This window comes from Danio rerio, chromosome 24 (genome assembly GCF_052040795.2).
Source record: "Danio rerio strain M-AB ecotype USA chromosome 24, GRCz13ab, whole genome shotgun sequence".
NCBI lineage: Eukaryota > Metazoa > Chordata > Actinopteri > Cypriniformes > Danionidae > Danio > Danio rerio.
In genome coordinates this window covers 23,620,991-23,647,144 of record NC_141044.1, presented here as the reverse complement: position 1 = coordinate 23,647,144, position 26,154 = coordinate 23,620,991, and the positions used below count along the sequence as shown (strand labels likewise).

At 34.6% G+C, this 26,154-nt stretch overlaps 2 protein-coding genes across 3 annotated transcripts in view; one reads left to right on the top strand and one right to left on the bottom strand.

Annotated features, from left to right (window-relative positions):
* zbtb47b (zinc finger and BTB domain containing 47b) overlaps positions 1-15,201 on the top strand; it is a 57,866-nt gene extending 42,665 nt beyond the window's left edge. Inside the window, exons 4-7 of one of the 2 annotated variants that reach the window (XM_087309472.1) lie at positions 1,489-1,636; positions 5,906-6,021; positions 6,332-6,476; positions 8,344-15,201. In XM_087309472.1, the coding sequence (XP_087165598.1) occupies positions 1,489-1,636; positions 5,906-6,021; positions 6,332-6,476; positions 8,344-8,750 (816 nt within the window). In that variant the 3' untranslated portion in view covers positions 8,751-15,201. The remainder of the gene's footprint in view (positions 1-1,488; positions 1,637-5,905; positions 6,022-6,331; positions 6,477-8,343) is intronic. The other variant, XM_087309473.1, reaches the window with a different exon arrangement.
* Positions 15,202-16,284: 1,083 nt separating this feature from the next.
* klhl40b (kelch-like family member 40b) lies at positions 16,285-23,206 on the bottom strand. Its single transcript, NM_001423805.2, is given in 6 exon segments — positions 16,285-16,682; positions 17,465-17,614; positions 18,559-18,744; positions 19,488-19,595; positions 19,697-19,857; positions 21,881-23,206. Coding segments are annotated over 6 exon segments (1,857 nt in total). The 5' UTR covers positions 23,021-23,206; the 3' UTR covers positions 16,285-16,570.
* Positions 23,207-26,154: the final 2,948 nt, after the last annotated feature.

The following is a 26,154-nucleotide window of genomic DNA, read 5'->3' as shown; positions in this document are numbered from 1 at the left end:
AATGCAGCCATATTTTCTTCTGGCTACATAATTTGCAATCTCCAGAAACATATATAGAGCTTTGTTTTCAGAATGAACCTATGTTGCAGTTCTCGTTAAATAAAACTATTAATCATTTTATCAGTAAAGGACATTTAAAATATTACTAAAGATATTTATTTTAAATATTTGCTGTTATTTTAAACAACTTTAGATTCTTTATAAAAAAAATCACTTAAAAAGTATCTTAGTTTCCTCAAAAATTATTAAGCTGTACAAATGTTTACACCTTATTAATAATGAGAAAACATATTAAGAACCATTTCTGATTGAGTTAATACAATAATTTTCAGAAGAATTTATTACATTTAAAAATATTTTTTAAATAGAAACTCATAATTTTTAATTGTAATGCTATTTTTGTGGTAAAGATCAAATAATTGCAGCATAAGAATAAATAAATATAAAATATTCAAATAAATCCAACATATTATACATTATACCCAAATTCTATTTTTCTAAATCATATTTTTACATTAATATGTTCAAGTTTAGGGTAGCACAATGGCTCAGTAGTTAGCACTGTCGCCTCACAGCAAGAAGGTTGCTGGTTTGAACCTCGGGTGGGCCAGTTGGCATTTCTGTGTGGTTTGCATGTTCTCCCGTTGTTCGTGTGGGTTTCCTCCAGGTGTTCTGGGTTTCCCCCAGTCTCCAAAGACATGCTCCATTGGTGAATTGAATAAAACTAAGTTGGCCGTGTAGTGTATGAGTGTGTATGGGTGTTTCCCTGTACTGGGTTGCAGCTGGAAGGGCATGCGCTGCCTAAAACATGTGCCGTAATAGTTGGTGTTTTATTCCGCTGTGGGGACCTCTGAAATAGAGACTAAGTTAAAGGAAAATGAATGAATATGCAAGATTAACCACTACTGGTAAATTTGTGTATAAACTTTACATAATTCTTAACATTTATTGATTATTTTTCATTACAAGAAAATGATCAACTTATCAGTTTGTTTGTGCAAAGCTAGTATTTTATACCAATAATAGAATGAACAACCCTAATTTACTATGTTTATAAGTGGAGTATGTGTTTTCTCTTCTGGTACTTTGCAATGAGTGCATACTGCACAGCAGAATGGTAGACCAGAGAGTCTGGATGATATATAGGCAGTCGGCGTGAAGAACAGCTGTTTTCTGCCACTAAAGCAGGTCTGCCAGGCCATTTTCACCTCTAACTTAAACTGGATCTAACCATCCAGTGCTCATTTGTCCCTGCTGTATGAAGCACTAACCAGGAATTGAGAGTAATTAAGGAAGTAGTGCTGTTGTGCTTAATTTGATATAAATGAATTTGAAGTTAGAGGTGCCTTTTGTGACATTCTTTCTTTATTTAGCTTGTGCAGTTCTTGGTTCTCTCTCAGAATGATAAAAATCCTTTGTTTTCCATCGACCCCTTAGGAAAGGCTGTTTAGTGTAATGCCGTTCATTCAGATTCTCTGATCTTTCTAGTGCGTGACTTGTGGAAAAGCTTTTAAAAAGCTGTGGTCTTTACACGAACACAACAAGATTGTCCATGGATACGCCGAGAAGAAGTTCTCTTGTGAAATCTGTGAAAAGAAGTTTTACACCATGGCACATGTCCGGAAACACATGGTTGGTGAGTACTGTTTGAATTTATTTAATTTGATCTGAAATCAGTAATGCAAAAGGGGACTTTTTTAAAAAGAATTTTCTGGAACGCATGCTCTTTTACAGTATCATGAAATTAAATTAAGATTTAGACTGTTACTATTTAAAATGATTATTAAAGTTGATATAATGTGTGTACTTTATTCTAGTCTCTGTTTTCTAGTTGATGCCATTTTGAAGTTTTGCATTAATGTTGGTAGAGGTTGTTGACTTGACTTAACTTAAGTTGACTTGACTTGACTTCACCTGACCTGACTGGACTTTACTTGATTTGATTTGACTTACTGTATTGATGTCAATTTGAAGTTTTACATAATTATTGGTAGAGGTTATTGACTTGACTTGACCTGACTTGTATTTATGCAAGTTTTGCATAAATGTTGGCAGAGGTTTTTGACTTGACATGACTTGACCTGGCTTAATGTATTGATGCCATATTTATGCAAGTTTTACAAAAATATTGGCAGAGGTTCTTGACTTGACAACCTGACTTGACTTGACTTAATGTATTGATGCCATTTTGAAGTTTTACATTAATATTGGTAGAGGTTGTTGACTTGACTTGACCTGACTTGATTGGACTTTACCTGACTTGACTTGACTTGACTTGACTTGACTTGATTTGAACTGACTTGACCTGACTTGATTAGACTTCACCTGACCTGGCTTGACTTGACTTAAGTTAATGTATTGACACCATTTTTAAGTTGCATAAATATTGGCAGAGGTTCTTGACTTGACTTGACTTGACTTGACTTGACTTGACTTGACTTGACTTGACTTGATTTGACTTGACTTTACCAGACTGGACTTCACCTGACCTGACTTGACTTAACGTATTGATGCCATTTTTGCATAAATGTTGGTAGAGGTTTTTGACTTGATTTGACTTGACCTGACTTGATGCCATTTTTAAGTTTTGCATAAATGTTTGAAGAGGCTCCAGTTATTTCACTGAGTTAGGTTGCAGCTTTACTTACAATTTTAACTGTTTCTTAATTTTTAAAAAATTAACATGTATAAATATTTTTTTTGATTCAGTTGTTTTTTTTGTGTCTGTTTTTTTTTTTTTTTTTTTTACAACGAATCAGTTACCTAGAATCAGTTACGAATCAGTTACCTAGATTCAACCTCAAACTCTCAGTTTAAGAGCCTTGTTTGCAGGCAACAGGCCACACCTTTAAACTTGATCCTTCTCAATATTGTGCATTACATCTCACAGATCAGTTTTAGCATAACAAATCTAGTTGGTAGTCAAGACACAACAAAATCCAGCAGTCTGGTCATACACACAAAGACATGTTGTGTAAATTATCCTTCAGGCAGAGGTAACACAGCACACTCTGGCCTTTGTACTGGACAGTACTTTCATCTCCTGAAGCCTGATCTTCCCAGAGCTTGGTTCGGCACAATAGTGAAATACCCAGCTCTGTTTTGAACTGGGAAAAGAGTTGCTGTGACCTTGCTTTGCCATCCAGAACAGACTAAGTCGAGGACAGAGGCTGTATTGTTTAATCTGCCCTGACAGCAGAGAGGAAATATCTTATCTCGAAGTGCTTCCTTCTACCAGAACCTACTCGATTGTCTGCAGGGCAACAAGTTACACTTGCTCATCTGAAACGGGCTATTGAGTATGTGGAGTAATATTGCAGGGTCTTATTATACACTAAACTGTCTTGCTAACTTTAAAGAGCTTATATTTTGTTTTGGATGTGCACTGGAAAAGGTTTACTGGAATGTAAGAAGATGTCTGAAATTGTCTCGTGTTTATTCAAAGATTTGGCCTCGAAACTCTTCTGATCATCTGGTCATATGTTCCAGTCTGTTGTGATTAATTGACTTCTTACAGCACACTTCAGAAACCACATGCACAAACAGTAACAATAGCATTGTTGTTGTTTTGTTTTGAAGCTACAGCATGCAAATTAGCGTCTAATATTATGCCGTGTCTTCTATAACTGCATGATTCAAATTATAGTTTTCCTAATAAGGACTCAGAAACTCTGAAAAATCCCAAAAACTTTAATTGAGAGATAAAAACTTTCTTACTCTCACACCATTTAATCTACAATCACCCAGTTCAAGACCTTAAAACCTATTAATAGTAAATAGACTACTAATAGCTATTAATATAAACTAAAGCCTAACAACTGGCTTAAAACATGCTAGCAACATGCTGATTCATGTTAACAACATGATAAAGATGCTAGAAACATGCTAACCATGAAATAAACTTTGCTAGAAATGTTTATGTAGCACTATCATACTAATCCATGCTCAATATGTGCTAACATAATTCTTGCTTGAAACATGCTAACAGCATGAACATTCTTGGAAGAAACATATAAACAGCCTGCTAGTTCACATTTGAAACATTTTTGAAACATACTGGCAACATGTTAGGCTATGCTAGCAACATGCAAAGCCATATGGCTTTCAAGAGTTCACACTTAGCTGATGATTGATTATAAGCAAGTTTGGCATGCTGTCCCGGGAGAGAGCCCTGAGCTCGAAGGTTCTTGAGCCCTGGGCTCCCTCCCGTTTGGAGGAAGAGAGGGGAGCCTCGAGCTCAGGTAGATCTCGACAACTCCCCTTTTTATAATAGCTAAAGATTAAGATTGAAGGCTATTAAAATATATGCTGCATTATTAGATTACCTGTATTGAAATTTAGATTTAACGATTAACTTGTTGTACATGTTTTTGGAATGTGGGAGGAAACCGGAAAACCCGGGGAAAACCCACGCAAGCACGGGAAGAACATGCAAACTACACACAGAAACGACCACCGGCCTGTTAAGGAACTAGAACCGGTGACGTTCTTGCTGTGAGGCGACAGTGCTAGTCACTGAGCCACCGTGCTGCCCTATGGAGGGAAAGGTGAAAAGGTAGCGGTGGAAGGGGGGATTCTTCAAATCGAAGATGACTGTAGTGAGAAAACCCTGGCTCTTTATAGTGGTTAGGAATGGCCTGATTGGTGGATCAAGCATGCTAATGCAGAACCAGCCGTGTTCAATCATATTCACGTGCTCCTCTCGAAATTAGTTTATGAATAAACTTCACTTATCAAGCAACACCAACTTTTATCATCAAATTTAACACATCTATGGATACACCTTAATGAAATGGGAATGGTTGGTGATAGTAACCTCTTGTTTGTGGCACATTAGTATATGAGAGGGGGCAAACTTTTCAAGATGGGTGGTGGCCATTTGGTGGTCATTTGACACATAAAACTTGTTGGGAATTTCACAAGAAAAACAATGGTGTGCTTGGTTTTAACGTAACTTTATTCTTTATGAGTTATTGACAAGTTTCTGACCACTTATTAAATGTGTTCAATGTGCTGCCCATTGTGTTGGATAGTCAATGCAACCCTCTTCTCCCACTCTTCACACACTGGTAGCAACACCGCAGGAGAAATGCCATCACAGGCTTCCAGTATCCGTAGTTTCAGGTATCTTCACACCGTAGACAATTGCCTTCAGATGACCCCAAAGATAAAAGTCTAAGGGGGTCAGATCGGGAGACCTTGAGGGCCATTCAACTGGCCCATGATGACCAATCCACTTTTCAGGCAACTGTTCATCTAGGAATGCTTGACACCCATAATGTTGTGGTGCACCATCTTGCTGGAAAAACTCTGTAACATGCCAGCTGCAGTGAATAAAGAGAGAAACACGTCATCATGTAGCAATTTCAAATATACTGTGTGGGGTTTCCATTGATGAAGAATGGCCCCACTATCTTTGTTGTCTATGGTGTGAAGATACAAGATGTGCAGCACCTGAAACTACGGTAACTGGAAGTCTGTGCTGGCATTTTTCCTGCGGTATTGCTATCAGTGTGTGTAGAGTGGGAGAAGAGGGTTGCATTGACAATCCAACACAAATTGTTTTTCTTGCAAAATTCCCAATAAGTTTGATGTGTAAATGACCCTCTTTCTATTGAAAAAACAAAAGTTTGATTCAAAATGGCCGACCTTAAAATGGCCACCATGGTCACCATCCATCTTGAAAAGTTTTCTCCCTCACATATACTGATTTGCCACAAACAGGACGTTAATATCACCAACCATTCCCATTTTATTAAGGTGTATCCATAAAAAATGGCCCACCCTGTAGTTAATTTTGCTCACAGTTTTTACAATGAAAGTGTTCTGGTGATACAAAAAAAGAAGTAGATGCCATTGTTAATTTTTAAATAATAATAATTTTTTGTCTGTTATTTAATTGCAGCTCACACTAAGGACATGCCGTTTACCTGTGAGACATGTGGGAAGTCCTTCAAACGCAGCATGTCTCTTAAAGTGCACTCGCTTCAGCACTCTGGAGAAAAGCCCTTCAAGTGTGAGGTAGGTTTTATGAGTTGCAGTTGTAGGGCATCACATTCTTGTGTCTTTTGTAGAAAAAAAGTCAGTTCACACCACTTTTTTTAATCAGTGAAAACAGACAAGTTACACTAACATCTGATGACTAGAAAGTGTCCTATTTATTCATAAATGTAGGGCTAAAGTGTAGGTTTTGCCGTTCCACCTTTTATACTGTACTTATAATATGTTAAATGATTTGGTGAGAAAATTGTTTGTGAAGTTTGATGTGGTGTAGATTTAGTGCTAGAAGAACAGAGATGTGAATTCTAATGTACTGTATCTGATGCTGTAGAACTGCAGTGAACGATTCCAGTACAAATACCAGCTGAGGTCACATATGAGCATCCATATCGGACATAAGCAGTTCATGTGCCAGTGGTGTGGGAAAGACTTCAACATGAAGCAGTACTTTGATGAACACATGAAGACACACACTGGTAATAACCACTACGTCTATATCTTTAAAGAACAAATAATAATATTTTAAACAACAATATAGTATGTAATATGGCAACTTAATGATTATCAATATAGTGTATACTAATACATTTCATGAGTAATATACTTTAAACATTGGTTTAACTATTTTAACTGTTTTTGCACTATGATTTTAAAACAAATTCGACAAATGTTATTAAATTATTAAGTGTATAATTGTAAAAATGATATCGTATTTAATATAATAAATATATAATATTATAACTGTACAGTGCATCCGGAAAGTATTCATAGCACTTCACTTTTTCCACATTTTTATGTTACAGCTTTATTCCAAAATGGATAAAATTAATTTATTTCCTCAAAGTTCTGCACACAATACCCCATATTGACAATGTGATAAAAGATTTTTTGAAACTGTTGCAAATTTATTAAAAATAAAAAACCTGAAAAACCACATGTTCATAAGTATTCACAGCCTTTGCGCAATACTTTGTTGATGCACCTTTGGCAGCAATTACAGCCTCAAGTCTTTTTAAATATGATGCCACAAGTTTGGCACACCTGTCTTTGGGAATTCTTGCCCAATTCTCTTTGCAGTACCTCTCAAGCTCTATCAGGTTGGATGGGAAGCGATGGTGTACAGCCATTTTCTCCATAGATGTTTAATAGGATTTAGGTCTGGGCTCTGGCCGGGTCACTCAAAGACATTCATCAAGTTGTTGTGAAGTCACTCCATTGATATTTTGGCGGTGTGTTTTGGGTCATTATCCTGCTGGAAGATGAACAGTCGCCCCAGTCTGAGGTCAAGAGCACTCTGAAGCAGGTTTTCATTCAGGATGTCTCTGTACATTGCTGCATTCATCTTTCCCTCTATCCTGACTAGTCTTCCAGTTCCTGCTGCTAAAAAACATCCCCACAGCATGATGCTGCCACTGCAAATTTCAGGCGGGGAGTGGCTTCCATCTGGCCACTCTACCATACAGGCCTGATTGGTGGATTGCTGCACAGATGGTTGTCCTTCTGTAAGGTTCTCCTCTCTCCACAGAAGAACGTTGGAGCTCAGACCATCGGATTATTGATCACCTCCCTGTCTAGGGCCTTCTTCCCTCGATCACTCAGCTTAGATGGCTGGCCAGCTCTAGGAAGGGTTCTGGTGCTTCCAAACATCTTCCACTGTGCTCGTTGGAACTTTCAGAGGAGCAGAAATTTTTTTGTAACCTTCCCCAGCCTTGTGCCTGGAGACAATCCTGTCTCGAAGGTCTACAGACAATTCCTTTGTCCTCATGCTTAGATTGTGCTTTGACATGCACTGTCAACCCTGGGACCTTATATAGACAGGTGTATGCCTTTTCAAATCATGTCCAATCAACTTAATTTACCACAGGTGAACTGCAATTAAGCTGCTGAAACATCACAAGAATGATCAGTGGAAACAGAATGTACCTGAGCTCAATTTAGAGCTTCACTGCAAAGGCTGTGAATACTGGTGTACATGTGATTTTTCAGGTTTTTTTATTTTTTAATAAATTTGCAACAATTTCAAAAAATCTTTTTTCACATTGTAATTATGGTGTATTGTGTGTTGAAGGTTGAGGAAATAAATGAATTTAATTCATTCTGGAAAAAGGCTTTAACAAAAAATGTGGAAAAAGTGAAGCGTTGTCAATATTTCTCGCATGCCCTGTATGTAATTAAAAAGTACAGATTTTTTCACAATTTTACAAAATTTACAAATTCATTCACAATTATGTAATGCGTACATTAATTGTGTATATAATTTGATTTGGTTGTGTTTTTATTGCATTTTTTTTAACACAAAAATAGATTTTAAAGTTCTGTTTCTGTCTTTCTATGATGCCCCAGGAGAGAAACCATACATCTGTGAGATCTGTGGAAAGAGTTTCACGAGCCGGCCCAATATGAAACGTCACCGCCGCACACACACTGGCGAGAAGCCGTACCCCTGTGACGTGTGTGGACAGCGTTTCCGCTTCTCCAACATGCTCAAAGCCCACAAGGAGAAGTGTTTCCAGGTTAGCAACCCCATGGCATCTGATACCACCACCAATCTGCTGGGCTTTGACCCCGCGTCGGCTGACATGGACACAGCAGCCAATCAGATTCCCAGCCACCCCGTGACTCCTCCCACCGAGGCTTCCAGTCTTCACCAGGTCAAGCCGCTCTCACTTCCTTTCATTCACTCAATCGTAGGTCTTTCCTCTCCTCCGGCCCTGTTTTCCACTGAAAAGGTTAACACCGGTAATAACTAGTTTCAAATATATACATTGTTCATTTAAAGTTTTGTTTTTATCTGAAACCCAAAGCTTGCAGTAGCTCCCCGTAAGCTCTTTGATTCATATCCAATGTGAATCACTCACGTCGGGGTTTCCAAAAGTGAGGTCTAAGACTTCTGTCGTGTGTTTGAACATTGTCTGATATAAATATTCCTTTTAAACTGTGCAAATTTTCACTTCTCTTATTCTAGTAGAGATATTTTATATATTGTCCAAATAAGCTTCTCATATTACAGAAAGAAAACAAATGTTCTCATTATTTATGTTGACGTGTAATGCATTTTTGTGAGCTACAGGATTAGGATTTGTTATCGCATTTCTGCGTTTTACATGCTCTTGACATAGCCGGTATTTTTTTTGTCAGTTTAAGCCCAAAGTATACTTCATTTTGAAGAATTGTGTTTGAGCTAAATTTGCTGCTCACAGGCCACATGAGCTGTTTTTACAGCACTAAGTTTGTCCACAAGGTGTCAACACTGAACTGTCCTTGGCTTCACAAACAGAAAAGAAACAGGCGATGGAACAAGAACAACCATAGACTACTGAAGCTGGTGAAAACATTACATACCAGCGTTAACAAAACCATTTTACAATCAGATATTGAAGAGAAAAATCACAGACATTGGACAATGGCTCAATCTAGTGTGTATTTTGTGAGTCTGAAGGAATTTATCAGCTATTTTTACAGCAAAATATCATTGCAAACAGAAATTAAGTATACTTTGGGCTTTATTCTAACCATTTCATTTACTGTAGCTGCTTTGTGAAATTAAAAGCAGATGGCGCTATCTTGAAGTTGCGAAACAGCTCTTCAGTCAATAAACTATTAGCCGCTGCGTCTCCTTGCCATTACCAAATCCTGATGCATCGCAGTAACCAAATCCTGTTAGTTTATATGTTATTACTGAATATGAAATGTATAATCACTCCAGCACCTTATTTTTAATCACAAATGTATTTATATTGTCCTGTTGACATATTCTGAAAGTTTGCAAAAGTTTGTTTTGTGAATCGTCTGTGCAGGGCACAGGATGAACGATTGGTTTTCTTCAAAGGTTATATGTAGCAAAGGCACTTGAGAATAATCATTTAAGAAATATTCATTGTTTTTAAGAAAAAAAACCCAAAGAAGGATGTTTTGCAAGTTTTTTTCTCTCTCTCTTTATAACCTTTTAAATTTTTCTGAGCACTTTACTCTCAGTGTTGGCCATTTGTGTAATGGCAAAATCTGAAATGCCTGAAACCACTTATGAAGAAATGAGCGTGAAATGGAGTGTGTTTTATTTTGCACAGAGGCAATATCAATCCTGGAGGAACGCCAGGGTGTGTATGGTTCAGAAATAATTTTGTGTTGAATGTCTGAAATACTTTATGGTACACCGAACTGGTTTATCAGCTATTTTTTACAGCAATATATCAATCTTTTACTTATCCTAAATAGATTTTTTTATTTGATGATGGATTTAAATGACAGCAGGCCTGAAAAACTTCAGAAAAGCGAAGGGTTGATTTGTCAAATGATAGAATTCATGTCATTGTTTTTTGCCCTGAAATGTAAGTATGTAGCAAACTGTTAGACTGACATGTACACTTTGAAATGGGCCTGTCAAGAGGCCACATAGAAAACGTTTGTAGAATTTCCTTATCCACTGACAGAGGGGATTTATACAAATATAGTTCAAGAAATTGCTAACACCTCTAGAAGCAGTAAAATGTAGTAGCTACAGTATTATAGGTATAATCCAAAAAATATATATATATATATTTAAATATAAATATATACACACACATATACAATATGTACAAATATACATAGTCTGTAAATATATTCTGTGTCAGATTTAGTTTTCTTTGTTTACATTGTTTATAGAGTCAAATGAATGTGATGAGATGTGGAGGTCAGCACTTGCAGGATGGAAATAAGCTTTTCATATGGGGAGGAAGCTCTTAAAATGTCTTTACATTTTCTGTTTTACCTTACAATGTTCACCTGTTAAGTTCTTGGGTCAGAAAATCAGCTTAATGCAGGTTATAGCAAGTGACTTTAAATGATGCTTTAGGAAGTTTTAGGTCTTGGCAGAATGGTCAATTAAAGGAATAGTATGACTAAAAGTGTAAGATCTGTATTTTGAAATTCGACTTTTTTCTTAAAAGATTTGGTATTAATTGGAAATCATTTTATTTAGTATTGAAATGTATCAGAGTGAAATGGTCTTTCAAAACTATTATTAAGCAGCTAATTAGTAGTTTAGTAGACAAGTTTGACGTCATGTGCTACGGTATGTGTTTTCTAAAAGATTGTACTTAAAGTATTTTTTTTAAATTGACAATAAAATTTAATTATGACAAATCCCGTTGACTTGACGGATTGTTCAAATGAACAAAAACTATTGAAACAATTTTACAGGGTTCCCACACTTGAAAGTATTTGAATTTCAGACCTAATAATTTAAGCCCTGGAAGATAGGTAAAAGGAAATATAGGTCCTTAAAAGTGCTTGAATTTAAAGTTTATGGTGTTATTTCAACAACTGTACTGCACTGCTCTCTAAAACTGAACAAAAAAATTCACAAACAGAAAAAAATCTTAAACTTAAATCTTATACAAGAAATATGACAAATCATGCATTTTATCAACATTTTAAAAACCGCATTTGAATATTACCAGTATTGAATTCAACTAATTGTATTAAAGTTCTTTGAACATGACTGTTTAAAACATTTTTGAAAATAAGTCATTGACATTTAATGACATTTTAATGTAAATATTTAGTTAGATACTACACTTAGATACGATTGGTGTTAATAGCAGGTTTGGCATGCTGTCCCGGGAGAGAACCCTGAGCTCAGAGATAATTGAGCCCAAGGCCTGAGATTAGGTGGGTCCTGAGAGCTCTCCCTGGAATCGGGAGGAAAAGGAGGAGATGGGGTGGAAGGGGGAATTTTTTTAAAACAAAGATAAGGCAGTAGGGTGAAATTGGTCTATTTATTGTAAGCTTGGATTAGTCTGATTGGATTATTACTGATTACAGAAGAGAGGCCAGTCGTGATCAGTCATATAACATGCTTCTCTCGAAATTAGTTTATAAAACTTCACAAAGTGTAAGTGAAATAAGTACAGGAAGGACTTTCATTGTGCTATATATGGTGGGGGTGAGAATTCAATTTAAAATTATTAGAAAGTATTACACTGAAACATTTAAAAAGTCCTTGAAAGTCCTTGAATTTGGCGTCCATGAAAGAGTGGGACCCCTGATTTTCAGAAAAACTGTTGTCTGTTTAAAATGACTACTTACATTTACTTCAAACTGAAAGCTACTAAATCTACTACAAACTCTTTTGACAAGTTTTCTCAAGCGAGCATATAATTTATCTCCTTAAACCTTTCTTAATCTATATGGCAGTATTCTGCATTGGCCATTATGCTTATTCCTGTAACCGTAAGTTGGTCATAAACAGCTTAGATATGATGGCACTGTAATGAACCAGCTTAAAGTGTGTAATAAAATGTAGTTGCCATGATTATGAATGTGGTGGTGATTGGTGAAGTCAAAGATTTAAGCAAAGAATTAAGCAAAAGAGACATTACAAATGATTTTGGTGGAAATCTTGCAATAATGTTGATGATGATTGTTTAAGCCTCTTTATGGTTTAGCCACGGATCGACCATGTTGTCAGTGTTTTAATTTATTATTGCACCATAAACCAAGCTCACTTTGACCTCACACACAGAGGGTACTTTCATTTACGCGTTCATTACTTTTTTTAACACATGAAGACTTCAGATGTAAGAATTTTGACTTTTCCTTTCAAGTGAGCATTTATGTTTAGATTTAGCAAATGTGAATTCAATAGCATAAATATAAATTTCAATTTATGAATAACATGACATTAAAGTCTGTGTGAAATCAAAATGTATTCATTATTTTGCTTATGTACATTGTTGCTCTTTAGATGAACTATTAAAACTAATCCATACAAGTAATTCCACACACATAAAAAAAGTTTGTTTTGGTAATCTTCAATCACAGTCTGACCATTTGCTTCCACATTTGGAGTGGCAGTCCTTCTCTGATGATGTCAGTTTGACCTGCCTGATCTCACGAGAGAACAAGTATTTACAAGTATTTTACATTTGTCAGTTTGGTGGCTAACTATGTTGGCAAGTTCTACAAACACACGCATTAAAAAACAAATCTAATATAAGTTTTGATAAAAACATGCACTCGCTGTGGCACAAATAGCGGCAATGTTTTCTTTACAAATATTATTGAGAATATGCCATATTCTATTCTAAAACATTAAAACCACCTAATTGACACTCTAATCTCACATGTACAGTTGGATATTGTTTATTTATTTTTGTTTATATAAAAGTCTACATTTCCAGTTTGACACATTCAAACCACTGCAGACATTTTCTAACCTACAGGCTCATGTCATAAAGGCCTACAGTACAGATACAATTCCTGATAAATAACCTACTATAAATTAAAAGCATTAACGTATGCTATATATTTTGTTTTAACAAGCTTTGGAGAGGTACAGACGTAAATTATGCTTTTAAATAATAGGTCACCTATAGCTTTTGTCATGAGCCACGGCTGCGTTCAAAATGGCATAAATGTTGGCAAAGTGCACCGCGAAAGGGAACGCATTTGTCAAATTGTAAAAATACTTTGAAAGCTAATTACGCCTAAGAGAGATGACTTTAATGTTTTTAAACCATTTTAAGATTAAATGTTGGAACGTTTTAAATGAATAGCGCATGGGGGGGATAACTGGGAATAGAACACAACCAGGAACTGTGCTTAGCTACAGTATAGTTGGAAACTTTGCGACGCAGTTTGCGAATGTTCATTGGAACGATGGATTTGGGAAACAGCAAATCAACAAACTATGTTCGTAACTACGGAATTTGTGAACTTTGTTGGCTAACAAGGGTGTTCGGAAACACATCCTGACTGATTTGGTCAGCTCACATTGCTAGTTTTGTGGTAAATAATCCATCTGTGCATGTCATTATAAAAAAAATAGTTTGCCCTTCTAGTCTAAAATTGAAATCTGAAAATGCACTTCCGGTTGGTTTTCTCTCTGAGGTATTGGGCATGGTTAGCAAACTTAACCATGTGCCTCCAACTGTCATTTTTGACAGCGCTATAACAACAAACAGAAATGGTGAGGAGGAATTTATTATTCCGTTTCTCTAGGAACTGTCAGAGTACGGAAAAAAGGCCACAACTTCCAGTTCATTCCGACTTTAACCACGCCCCTCTTACCAATATTTTGCTACAAGGAAATGATGCTCAAAAAGAAAGCCCCGCCCCCTTCTCAATATTCCTTGTTAGCTGAACCTACATCAACATACTGTAAGTCTCAGCAAACCCTAGTTTATTCAGACTTTAAAGTAAACTTCCATATTGATTTTTGTATCTGAAGTCTTCATGTTTAATTTCATTTCCTTCTTCAGTAATATCAACATATTACAAAAAAAAACTTCCCTAGAAACTACTCTATTGTCATTTAACATGAATTACTATTGAATTATCTTGTTACATTATTTTGTGTGCGTGTGTGTGTGTGCACTTTATTTGAATACTAATCTTAAGGTACAAGGTTTCAGATAATACAAGTTTTGTTAAATAAAACACTGCTTTGTTTTTCTTTCAGTTCTCTTTCTGTTTATCTAAAGTCTTATTATATTTTATGTGAATTTAAATTGCACAGAGGTAAACAAACCTCAATCTCTGCATATGTTGTATGTAAAAGGCCATCGAGGAGCTAAATCTGTAAGAATTAAAGGTGAAAGTCTTTGTTTTTTATGGATATTTTGCTGACTTTATTATTATTCATAGTTTGCTGCTTCTTAAGAAAGATTTAGGATGCTTTGTGGCCTTCTTGTTTTCTTTTTAAATGTTTATTTAAGTAAATTTGGAAAGTATGACATGTTAAGAAGGATTCATGTGTTTAGTTTGTCTGGTGTCTTTTATTCTTTGTAATAAATAATAAGCGATTAGCAAGAGATGATTTGCCCTTCAGAGTTTGAGTAGTTTGTTTCATTTTTAAAGAAACCATTTACCATGTTGAATGATATTTTAAAGCCAAATTCAAGAAATATACAGTATATCTTAAACTAACGCTTCAAATGTAAAACTGAAACTCTCCCATGCTTTCAGTGTATTGAACCAATCATGAGTGTGACTGTTCTTAAGTTTTAATACTATAATCTAGTTAACTTTGTGTACATCAGCTGGCAGCCATGCCGGTTCTGTCAGCAGATTACTAAACAATGCAAGGACTAGAGTCTAGCGGTGCTAATCAAACAAGGCTGTATTTTATGTCATTTTATTGTACTGAGTAATTATTGTCTGTAACAAACAAAATAAAATGATAATTTCAATAGCGAACTAAATGAAACATCACAGCAAGCATTTTTGTGTGTTTTTTATTTACTGTAGATGCCAAATGTTTGTTTTATACAGAACACAATGAAAATTACATATTAGCAATAATTAAAAAAACATAAACATCAAAAAACAAGATTACACAACATTGCTCTCCATTAAGTGTTCAAAAACAGCATTACAAAATCCAGCCATTCTAAATGATAACTGACTCATTAGTGTCTGAATGTTGAATATCATATGATCACTTTCATGGAATGAGTTTGAGGTTAGATGTTTCATGCCAAGGGCGTTTTCACATCTTTAGATCCTTTGATTTGTTATGAAATGTTTAACAATTATTACAGTATTGACATTCCTTTATATATATATATATATATATATATATATATATATATATATATATATATATATATATATATATATATAATTTTTTATTTTATTTTATTCTTTTATGTAATTTACTTACAGAAAATAAATTGGTGATCACATTTTTAGGCCTTGAAATCGCTGTTTAAAAAAAATAATAAATAAAATATATATACAGTTGGAATCAGAATTATTAAACCCCCTTTGAATTGTTTTCTTTTTTAAATATTTCCCAAATGATGTTTAACAGAGCAAGGAAATTTTCACAGTATGTCTAATAATATTTTTTCTTCTAAAAAAAAGTCTTATTTGTTTTATTTTGGCTAAAATAAAAGCAATTTTATTAAAATAAAAAAATCATTTTAGGTCAAAATTATCAGCCACTTTAAGCTATATATTTTTTTTTCGATAGTTTACAGAACAAACCATCATTATACAATAATTTGCCTAATTACCTTTAAATGTCACTTTAAGCTGAATGACCCAACGTTAGAAACGAGTTATTAAAACTATTATGTTTAGTAATGTGTTGAAAAAATCTTCTCTCCGTTAAACAGAAATTGAGAAAAAAAATAAACAGGGGGATCAATAATTCTGACTTCAACTGTGTGTGTGTGTGTGTATATATATATATATATATATATATATATATATATATATATATATATATATATATATATATATATATATATATATATATATATATATATATATATATATATATATATATATATATATATATATATATATATGGGCCCTTTAGGAACTGGAATTGACACCTGTAAAGATTGGTTAATAGCATTTTTACCAAAAGTAAACTACTTTTTAAAGGGTTGTGGAATTTAGCATGATTGCAGTGCTCATGCATGTCTAGACAAAATGTGCCATGTTCTGAAACAAATGTTCCAACTGAGCCAGGCATGCTTTAAATTTATCTCATGTTATTAAAACAATTTAAAATCAGCAGAGAGTTTATATTTAGATTTTGGTGCAGTGAATGATTGGCCAGCACTAGTGTATAGGTTTACATTTTAGTGAGGCGAAGAGTGTTAAGACGAACTCCCAGAACTGTTGCACCAGATGCGTATCGATTCTCCCTCAGTATGCCGCTCCATGTCCGCTCGCTTTCATCATACCTGTCAACAAACATCAAGCTGATTTTAGCGTATTCTTGGATTTGAAGAATCATGCTTATGTGATCAAATCATGTTTAAGTTACTATTCTGTCATTTTTCTCACCCTTTTTTTTTTAAACCATTATGAGTTTCTTTCTTCTGTTGAACACAAAAGAGGATATTTTGAAAAGGCTGAAACTATTGACTCCTATGTGTTTTTCCTGCTGGTTCTAGGATTCTACAATTTTTTTAAACTATCTTCTTTTGTGTTCAACAAAAGGAAAAAACTCATAAAGGTTTGTAATCACTTTGTTGAGTAAATGGTGAGGATTTTTTGGTGAACTATCCCTTTAAGGAAAAAAAAGCCTTTATATTAGTGGAGAAGCACAATATATCCATTTCATATTAGCTGCAAAATTCACATGCTGAGATGATATTTGTACTGTAGAAGTCAATGGTTACAGATTTTCAGCTTTTTTTTAAATTATCTTATTTTTCAGTTGAACAGAAAAAAAGAAACTCATAAAGGTTTGAAACCACTTGAGGCTGAGTAGTGAGTAAATTTTCATTTTTGGGTGAACTATCCCTTAAAATAGAAGAGTTAATTTAACATTTTTTAAAGACATTTACAGTATATTTTTAAGTAAATGCAGCCTCAGAAACTTCTTGTAATGACAAAAGGTGAAAAATGTTTCTCAATAATCCCAAAACTTTTAAATGGTATTTGAATTAATTTAACTAAATGGATGTCCCCATTTTTAAGATTTTTAACATTGGATTTGTGTAGTGCATGTGCGTTTCACCTCCAGATGTCATTCATCTCCAGTGGCATGAGATCATCACTGTCCTCTTTAGGAAACATGGCAAATCCCCCCACAGCATAGAGGACCCCACTGACAGAGACCAGACTGAGAGAACTGCGGTCCTGAGGAAACTCAACAAACTCTGACCACCTGAAAAAAAAAGTATAGTTTATTACGATATTGCTAACTCATGGCTATGTCAATTCACATGTTAATCAGGTAGACTAGAGCATAGGTCTCAAACTCAATTCCTGGAGGGCTACAGCTCTGCACAGTTTTTCTCCAACCATAATCAAACACAGAAGTATCTAGTTGTCCTGAACCCCTTGATTAGTTGGCCTAGTTGTGTTTGATTAGAGTTGGAGCAAAACTGTTTGAGAGTTTGAGACCTACGGGAATCCAAATGCCCTATCAGATAGAAAAAAAGGGGACATGTTCAAATACCAGAATTGTCGGAGATGACAGTGCTCATTTAGCGTACATACAATATGAACGTTAAAATGTAAAATGCATTTTTCTCTTCTATTAAAACTGATTAAAGAAACTAATGACTCATCCTGCACTACAGAGACACTTGTCCAATCAAAAAAGTCCTGCCTTCACCCTCTTAGTTTAGTTTAGTTGTTAAAAGGGGCTTTGCATATTAATCAACATTACTGTAAAGAGTTACATTACTGTGCCAGAATTAGCCAATAATGGCTATTTTTCATCTGTAGACCCTTGACAGAATGTTAAAAGTCACACCTAAAAATAGAAAAAAAAAAGCATAATCACACCTATAAATATGCAAACACTTGTAAGAAACAAAGAGATAAAGCAGGAAAAAAACAAGAGAGGACAACATAGCTAAGAAGAAACAATACAAGTAGGTCTACTGTCAGGAATACAGTTGAAGGATTGAAAACTATGTAATCTTCTTGTTGGTGTATAGGATGGACTTCCATTCACTAGCAAATTTCCTTCAAACCACTGAAACTAACTTGAAACCAGCTAGCAAATAGCATATCTTGTCATATAACTAATACCTTTTGTTGTTGTTGTTTTACACATGTTCTTTCTAGGCGTTTGTTTGGTCGTATTGTGGAAACACTTACTTGTTGGTTTTGATGTCATAGACCTCAGCGCTGCCCGTGAGGCCTGAGTCAGTAACACCAGCCACCACGTAGATGTTGTTTTTGTGGATTGTGACCCCGAAGAGCGAGCGTGCTGTGTTTAATGGAGCAAGGTCTTTCCATTGATGCGTTTTAATGTCATAAGCACATACCCGATTCAGACACTCTCTGCAAAAATAAGACAAATATGTGAACATAAGATGTAAGGCTATGTGGGAAAATGAAGAGAATTAAAAATTTGAAAATACTGAAAATGAAAATTCTTCATTTACATGTACTAACAATCACATTTTTTATAAATGTTTTGCTTGTTCTGTAAACTGCTGGTGACATTTCTCACAAATTTTAAATCCTAATTTAATTTTGAATTTATTTATTTTTTTTTACAGCAGTTTAATTCAGTGGATGTTTTCATCCCAAACATAACAAAAGGTAGTAAATTTAAAAAAAAAAAATTTTTTTTAAATTAAAGCAGCTTCTCAAAATATTTGTCAAAATAAGATTTATTACTAAAAAATCATTCTGCAAGCTGAAACAGAAAGTGGATGAAAACATCCCCAAAAGTACAAGGGTTAACCAACATTAAATACATCTACTGTATTGTAATGTGTTACCATTGTTTGTTAATATATGTGAAGAAGCATGTGACCCTGAAAACTAAAATAATGGCAGCTACAATGTAGCTTTTCCATTACAAAAATAAATAAAATTTTTAAAATACATTTCAAAAATAATATATAAAAAATATTATATTAAATTTAAAATATTACTTCATTTACTGTAATTCGGATCAAATAAATGCAGCCTTGGTGAGCATAAGACACTTCAAAAATATAAAAAAAATTCCAATACAAACTTTTTGACTGATATTAAATACATATTCCTACTCTAGATTGCACAAATAAACCTACTTGTTTTCTCCTTTTCCTCCGATTACATAAATCATTTCATTATGAGACACAACTCCATGGCCATACACTAGGTAGGGAAGAGGATCTGACTCAGCCCATTTAAGAAACCTTAATACAAAAAAAACTGCATTATTTGTTGTAGTCTGAAAAGTTCATGATAAAAAAACACATAATAAAAAACAATATTCAACTGACTAAAATATGCTTACTGTCTGTCGTAAACCATAACTGTGTTCAAAATGTTTTCTCCTTCCTTCATTTCTCTTCCTCCAATTACAAAGATGAAGTTTTCGGCTTCACCCATCCCAAACAGGAAGCGAGGGGAGGGTATTGGAGGCATTCCCATCCAGTCAGACGATGCAGGGTCGAACTGTAAAGATGACAGTGTTGTAAACATTACTCACATTTATGTGAGAGTTTGCTAATCATTTAAAGACCCCATCAAAATTAGAATTATGTCAGGAATAACATGGTGAAAAGGGTTAAAATAAATACAATAATTCTCATCTGTTTATTTTCTAATAATTCAATGAACTGGAGTCAATTATTCTGCTTATACAGTTACCACACCTAAATCATTGTTCAGATGCTGTTTCTTTTGTTTCTTCCTCAATCTGGCTTTGTGTGTTTAGATTCTTACAAATCTCTTCCAAAGCCATTAGTTTTGACTGTGAAGTAACTGTAATTCAGTGTAGGGATATGGACCTTTAATGTGGTCAAATCCTGCCTGGAACTACTTTAACTGTGTAATTAGCAGACAATATGTTCACACCTTAGAATGTTCACCAGCCAATCAAAATCAAGCATCCAAACCCTCATATAATATAAGTGGATTTTAGTGCATGAGGGTTAGCTATAAAGTTGTTTACCCCTTATGGTTTAAAACCTAACTTGTTGGTTTTATTTTTATAACCATATAGTAAGTTTGTCATGCCAGAATTTTCTGAGAGGATTTTCTGGGGTGCTTCTTTAGCATACATAAAAATATAAAATGTAAGGAAAGAGCAATTTTTTCTCCTATAGAAAAACTGATCTGAGTAATTGATGACTCGTCCTGCACTATACAGACTTGTGTCCAATCAAAAAAGTGCTGCCCCTCATTTGAAACCAGTTAGCAAATAGTAAATCATGAGATAATTAAAAACACTTTTTATGTCCTTCCCAGGCTTTCATCCATCGGTATCACTGATTAAATCAAAAAATTCGATCACACTACAATCCACACTTTTAATAAACTATTAATAAAGATTGATGGACAAATCTCTTAAAGGGATAATTCACCCCAGAATTTAAATTTAAATATCCTCTGCATTTACTCAAGTGGTTCTGAGATTTTATGAATTTCTGTGTTGTGTTGAACATAAAACAAGAAACTGTGAAGAATGCTGGAAACCAGTAGCCATTGACATTTATAATGTGAGCAAAGGAATTCCATGGAAGTCAATGGCTGTTTTCCCCAATATTCTTCAATATGCAGTTAAGTCAAAATTATTCGCCCTCCTGAGATTTTAAATAGTCTTTTTCATATATATTTTCTAAATTATGTTTAATAGCGCAGGGATTGTTTCACAGTATTTCCTATAATATTTTTTTCCTTCTGGAGAAAGTCTTATTTGTTTTATTTTGGCTAGAATAAAAGCAGATTTTGATTTTTTTAAAACAATTTTAGGGTCAACATTACAATTCCTCTTAAGCAATATTTATTCGATAGTCTACAGAATAAACCAATGTTATACAATGACTTGCCTAATTACCCTAACCTACCTAATTAACCTAGTTGAGCCTTTAAATGTCACTTAAAGCTAAATACAAGTATTTTGAAAAATATCTAGTGAAATAGTAGGTACTGTCATCATGGAAAGATTAAATAAATCAGTTATTAGAAATGAGCTATTTAAACTATTATGTTTAGAAATGTTTTGAAAAAATATTTCTGTTAAACTGAAATTAAGGGATAAAAAAAAAAATAAATATATATATATATATATATATATATATATATATATATATATATATATATATATATATATATATATATATATATATACATATATATATATATATATATATATATATATATATATATATATACACACACACATCCACACAGCAGAGCTAATAATTCAGGAGAGCCAACTGTATTTTCTTTTCTATTCAAAGATTTATCATTTTTGGGTGAACTATACATTTAAGCCATCAATGAACTACAGGTAAATAACAGATTTCTTGGGGTCTTACATATATGTAAATATAGCTGGGTAGAGACATACACACTCTTATCAGTTTACTCATATTTTAATGTTGTCCTCAAACTTGCCAATGTGTAAAATGATTAATACTGACAAAACAATGAATGAAAACGTGACTGAAGCAGTGAAAAAGCAGTTCTTTACCTGTAAAAAGTATGAGTAAATCTGTTCATCTTTGCTCTGCTCATCAAAAAAGAGTCCACCTGCCACAAATATCTGGTTTTCCTTTGTGACCAGACTGCAATGGTTTTTGGGAATTTGAGTTGAGACCGATGCCACATAACAATCATTTCCTGTTGGGTCATAAGCCACCGATGCAGAGTCATTGATCAAAAAGATCAACTCTCTCAAGAACATCCCGAACCGCAGGTTGTCATTCAAGATTCCTGGAAGTCGCTCTTCCTGCTCTTCCTCCTCCTCCACCTCCTCTTCATCTCCCTTCTTCTGTCCTTCCTCACTAGGACTCTTTTTGTTTTTGGTTTTCTTGAGTTCCGGAAGCTTCCCCGCATGGGCATCTTTGACCAGTTGGAGTTTCTTAGTGATCTCAGGATTCGAGCTCAACCACTCATGTTTCTCCACATTTTTGACAAAGTAGTCCCGAGGAACCAGACGTAGCCTGATGCAGTCCAGCAGATCTGGTAAGTCCCCAATTCTGTTCTCTTGGTCATGTCCAACCCACTTGATCAAAGCCTCAAAAACATCCTGCTCCGTCTCTACGTTCAAAGAGTCTGATGCCAAAACTGCCGCCAATTCGCTTGGAGTCAGCTGCAGGAATTCCTCATCCCGAGTAATAAACTGAAAGCGCTCGCAAGCAAAGTTCCTCGCCGATATGGCAAGACGAGGACAATCCAACATCAGGCCTAATCTAAAAATGGCTAAGCAGTTGCTCAAACTCAGGCGCTTTTGCAGGAACGAGACACATACAGTGAATATTGACGGGATCTGAAGCATGTTAGACAAGGCGAAGATGTCCTGAACGTTTTGCTCTGTCACATTGATGTTGGAGGTGTAGAGGTACTTCAGGATAATTCCCATGACTCCAGGCTCCACGTCCTCCAAAACAATCTCTCGCTGTTTGCTCTCCTCCACACCTGATTTGAAGAAAGCTCTGAAGTAGGAGCTGCAGGCCGCCAGGACCAACCGGTGGCAGGGAAACTCCTTGTCTTTTATCTTCAACACACAATCAACCATCATATCACTCTCCAGAAGATCATACAGGCCGTCCTGCAGCAAGGTTTGCTGGTACATTCGCGGCTCCTCCATTGGGTCTATGGGTAGAGCCATGCTGACTGTCTTCAATCCCTTAGTGTCCCACTGAAGTCAATGAATGTCTGTACAGGTAGCACACTTCTGCTTCTGGTGGAGAAAGGAGTCAGGGCTCAGTCAGTTCCGGGATTCATCAGCTGTCCCAGGACTTCAACCCAGCTCCAACTGGAGGATATTTATAGATCTTTCACAAAGATGTGGAATCCATACTTGTACATGTGAAACACAACCCAAGCCCCCTGCAACAGCTGACACACTTCCCCAATGAGGGGCGGCAGTGTAAAAAAACACTGGGTAAGATCATTACATACTACCTTAAGGGAACTATGAATCACTCTTTTGACATTATTTTATAACCTTTTATCCATAGGCTATCATTATTTTAAGTTGTGTCAGTATATTATTCAAAGCGTGGACCAAAAAAATATTTTCAAGGAGTGAATATTTTTAAAGCCATTTATTGATATAATTGCATGGTCAATGTTCAATACGTTTGACATCAATCTTCCTATATTAAAAAAAATGCACTATAACATTATAAAGAGGTTACTATTTTACGCTTTTGCTAATTTTTTTGCTGATGTGTATGAATTCATACTCATATACAAACATTTTTAGCTTTATTAGGGCGTCCTTGTTATACATGTTATAATGAATTTACTACAGTAATGACAAAAAGTAATTACAAAAACGTAATTACATGCAACTAACCTTAGACCTAACCCTCATCCCAACCCTAACTAAATAGAATGTACATGTAGTTATTTAATATTACTCAGTAATCAAAAGCATAGTTACCATCAAAAAACACACTAAAATTAATTGTAAAATGTATCTTCAAAATATATTTCTTTAAGAAAAAAAGTAAGCATAAAGGGATCCCTGTAACCATCCAGGCTCATTATTGAAACGTACCCCTCTATACATTTCTGGAGACTGCAAAATAACTGGTACATTTTTTTTTTGCAATTTTTGTTTTTGAATCCATCAGAGGCCACTGCGTTTGCTTTTTAAGATCTCAAAATTTCTCTTGCGAGTGTCATTCAAACTTGCTGTTCTCACATATATTCACCAGAGGTCGCTGTTTACCCCTTCTCTAAACCCAACCGATTGTTTTCAAAAACAATCCAGATAAAAGAAAAGCCCTTGCGGCTGCCTGATTTTTAACAATCTTACCCTTTTCTCACCATTTTGTTTTTGATTTACCTGCTTTGTGGAACCATTCTTCATCTGACTCTAACCTCGTCATCAACATAGACTTATTCTGAAAACATAACATTTCTAGAGATCAGGAATTATGTAGCCAGAGCCACAAATGGCTACATTTCATCTTTAAAATGAAGCCATTCCTTTTCTCGCTTACCAGCTGACCGCTTACCTGCATGTGGGCGGCTTCCCGGTCCTACCAGTTTTCTAGTAGCATAACACATACTTTGGCGGCCTTGAGATGCGGAGCAAAGTTTACCATGATGGAGTTCGAGTAAGGTGAAGCACAGTTCCAGAAAAACAATAACAGAAGCCGAAAAAAAAAATAAACAAGAAAATAACAGGGTAAGAATGTGGCAAAAACTGAAAATGTGGTAAAAAACAGGGGGCTTTTCTTTTTCTTTTCTGGATTCCTTTACAAAACAATGCAGTTGGGTTTAGGGAAGGGGGTGGGTGGGTAAATAGGTGTTTTTTAAAATACTATTGGTTGGGTTTAGGGAAGGTTGAGGGTGGGGTTATTGGTTGGTTGGTCAGTCAGTCAGTTAGTCAACAGCGACCTCTGGTGGATTTACATGAGAACATCATACGCTAATGGCACTTGCGAGATCTGAAAAATCATACACAGCTGCCTCTGGAGGATACGCAAAAACAAAAACTGCAAAAAAAAAATAAATAAATAAAAAAACTGAAAAAACAAAATGCAGTTCCTGGGATGTATTTTTCTCTCTCCAGAAATATATATTGTGTACATAAACAGAATGAGCCAGGTTTATTAATATTACCATCTTGAGATTGATGAGAGTTCATGTAAAAAAAAAAACAACAACAATATTTGAAGCCAAACGTGTGAATTACCATGAGATTGAGTTAAACATTGGTTAAACTTTATTTTTTTCATGCTTTTATCATAATTCATTTAACTACTGCAGTAATATTTATTAATTACATGTACTTAATATATGGTTGATATTTAGGTTCCAAGTTAGGTTTAGGGTTAGTTGCATTTAATTATACACAATTGATCGTAATTAATATAGCAATACATAGAATGTGTAACAAGGATATTATATAAAGCTTTACTTGTGTCTTTCTTACAATTAAAAACTCCAAGTAACTACATCAAATGTTGCAAAAGTGATTTCTATAATAAATGCAAGTGTGTACTTTAATAAATTACATTTTATTTTGATGTTTGAAACATTAATGTCTTTGATCGTCATTTAGTGATGCAAAACTACATACTATTATATGCATCATTATGTATTAAAATGTATAAAAGAACAAGAATATATAAAAGAAGTGTGTCTTTTTACATTTTGTGTATATTTAACGAAATTATACAGAGGACTTCTTGAAGAGATAACACAACAAACTCACCGTTTATATGTGTAGTAAGGTCAGCATGTCTTAATCACAACTTCCCTATTTATATTTCTAAGAAAACCTCTGAGTCACTGATGAGAATATCAGCAGTTCATTCATGGCTGAACAAATAGGAGAAACTGTGCCAGCTTGTATAAATATCCAAGAGTGAACAGGGTTTAATGACATCAAAGGTCTTGAATGTTCTCTGTGACATTAATGCTTTTGCTTAGTTCAAGTGATCATTTTGTCATACTGTAATTTACTATACTGTGGCTCCTCAATCTCACTATTAACTAATGGCTTGTTACCTGCCTACTGTATTACATTACATTAGCTGTTTATTAGTACTAATAAAGTACATATTTTGTATGATCTTATTTTACATCCTAATGTAAAACCTAAACCTAATTACTACCTTAATAACTATTAATAAGCTGAAAATTAGGAGTCTGTTGAGCTAAAAAAAAGTAATAGTTCATATTAATGATTTATTAATAGTAAATATAACAATATTAAAAAGAAATAATTAAATTATTAATGAGACAAATGTGCAAGTTGAAAGAAAGACATATACACAAAAG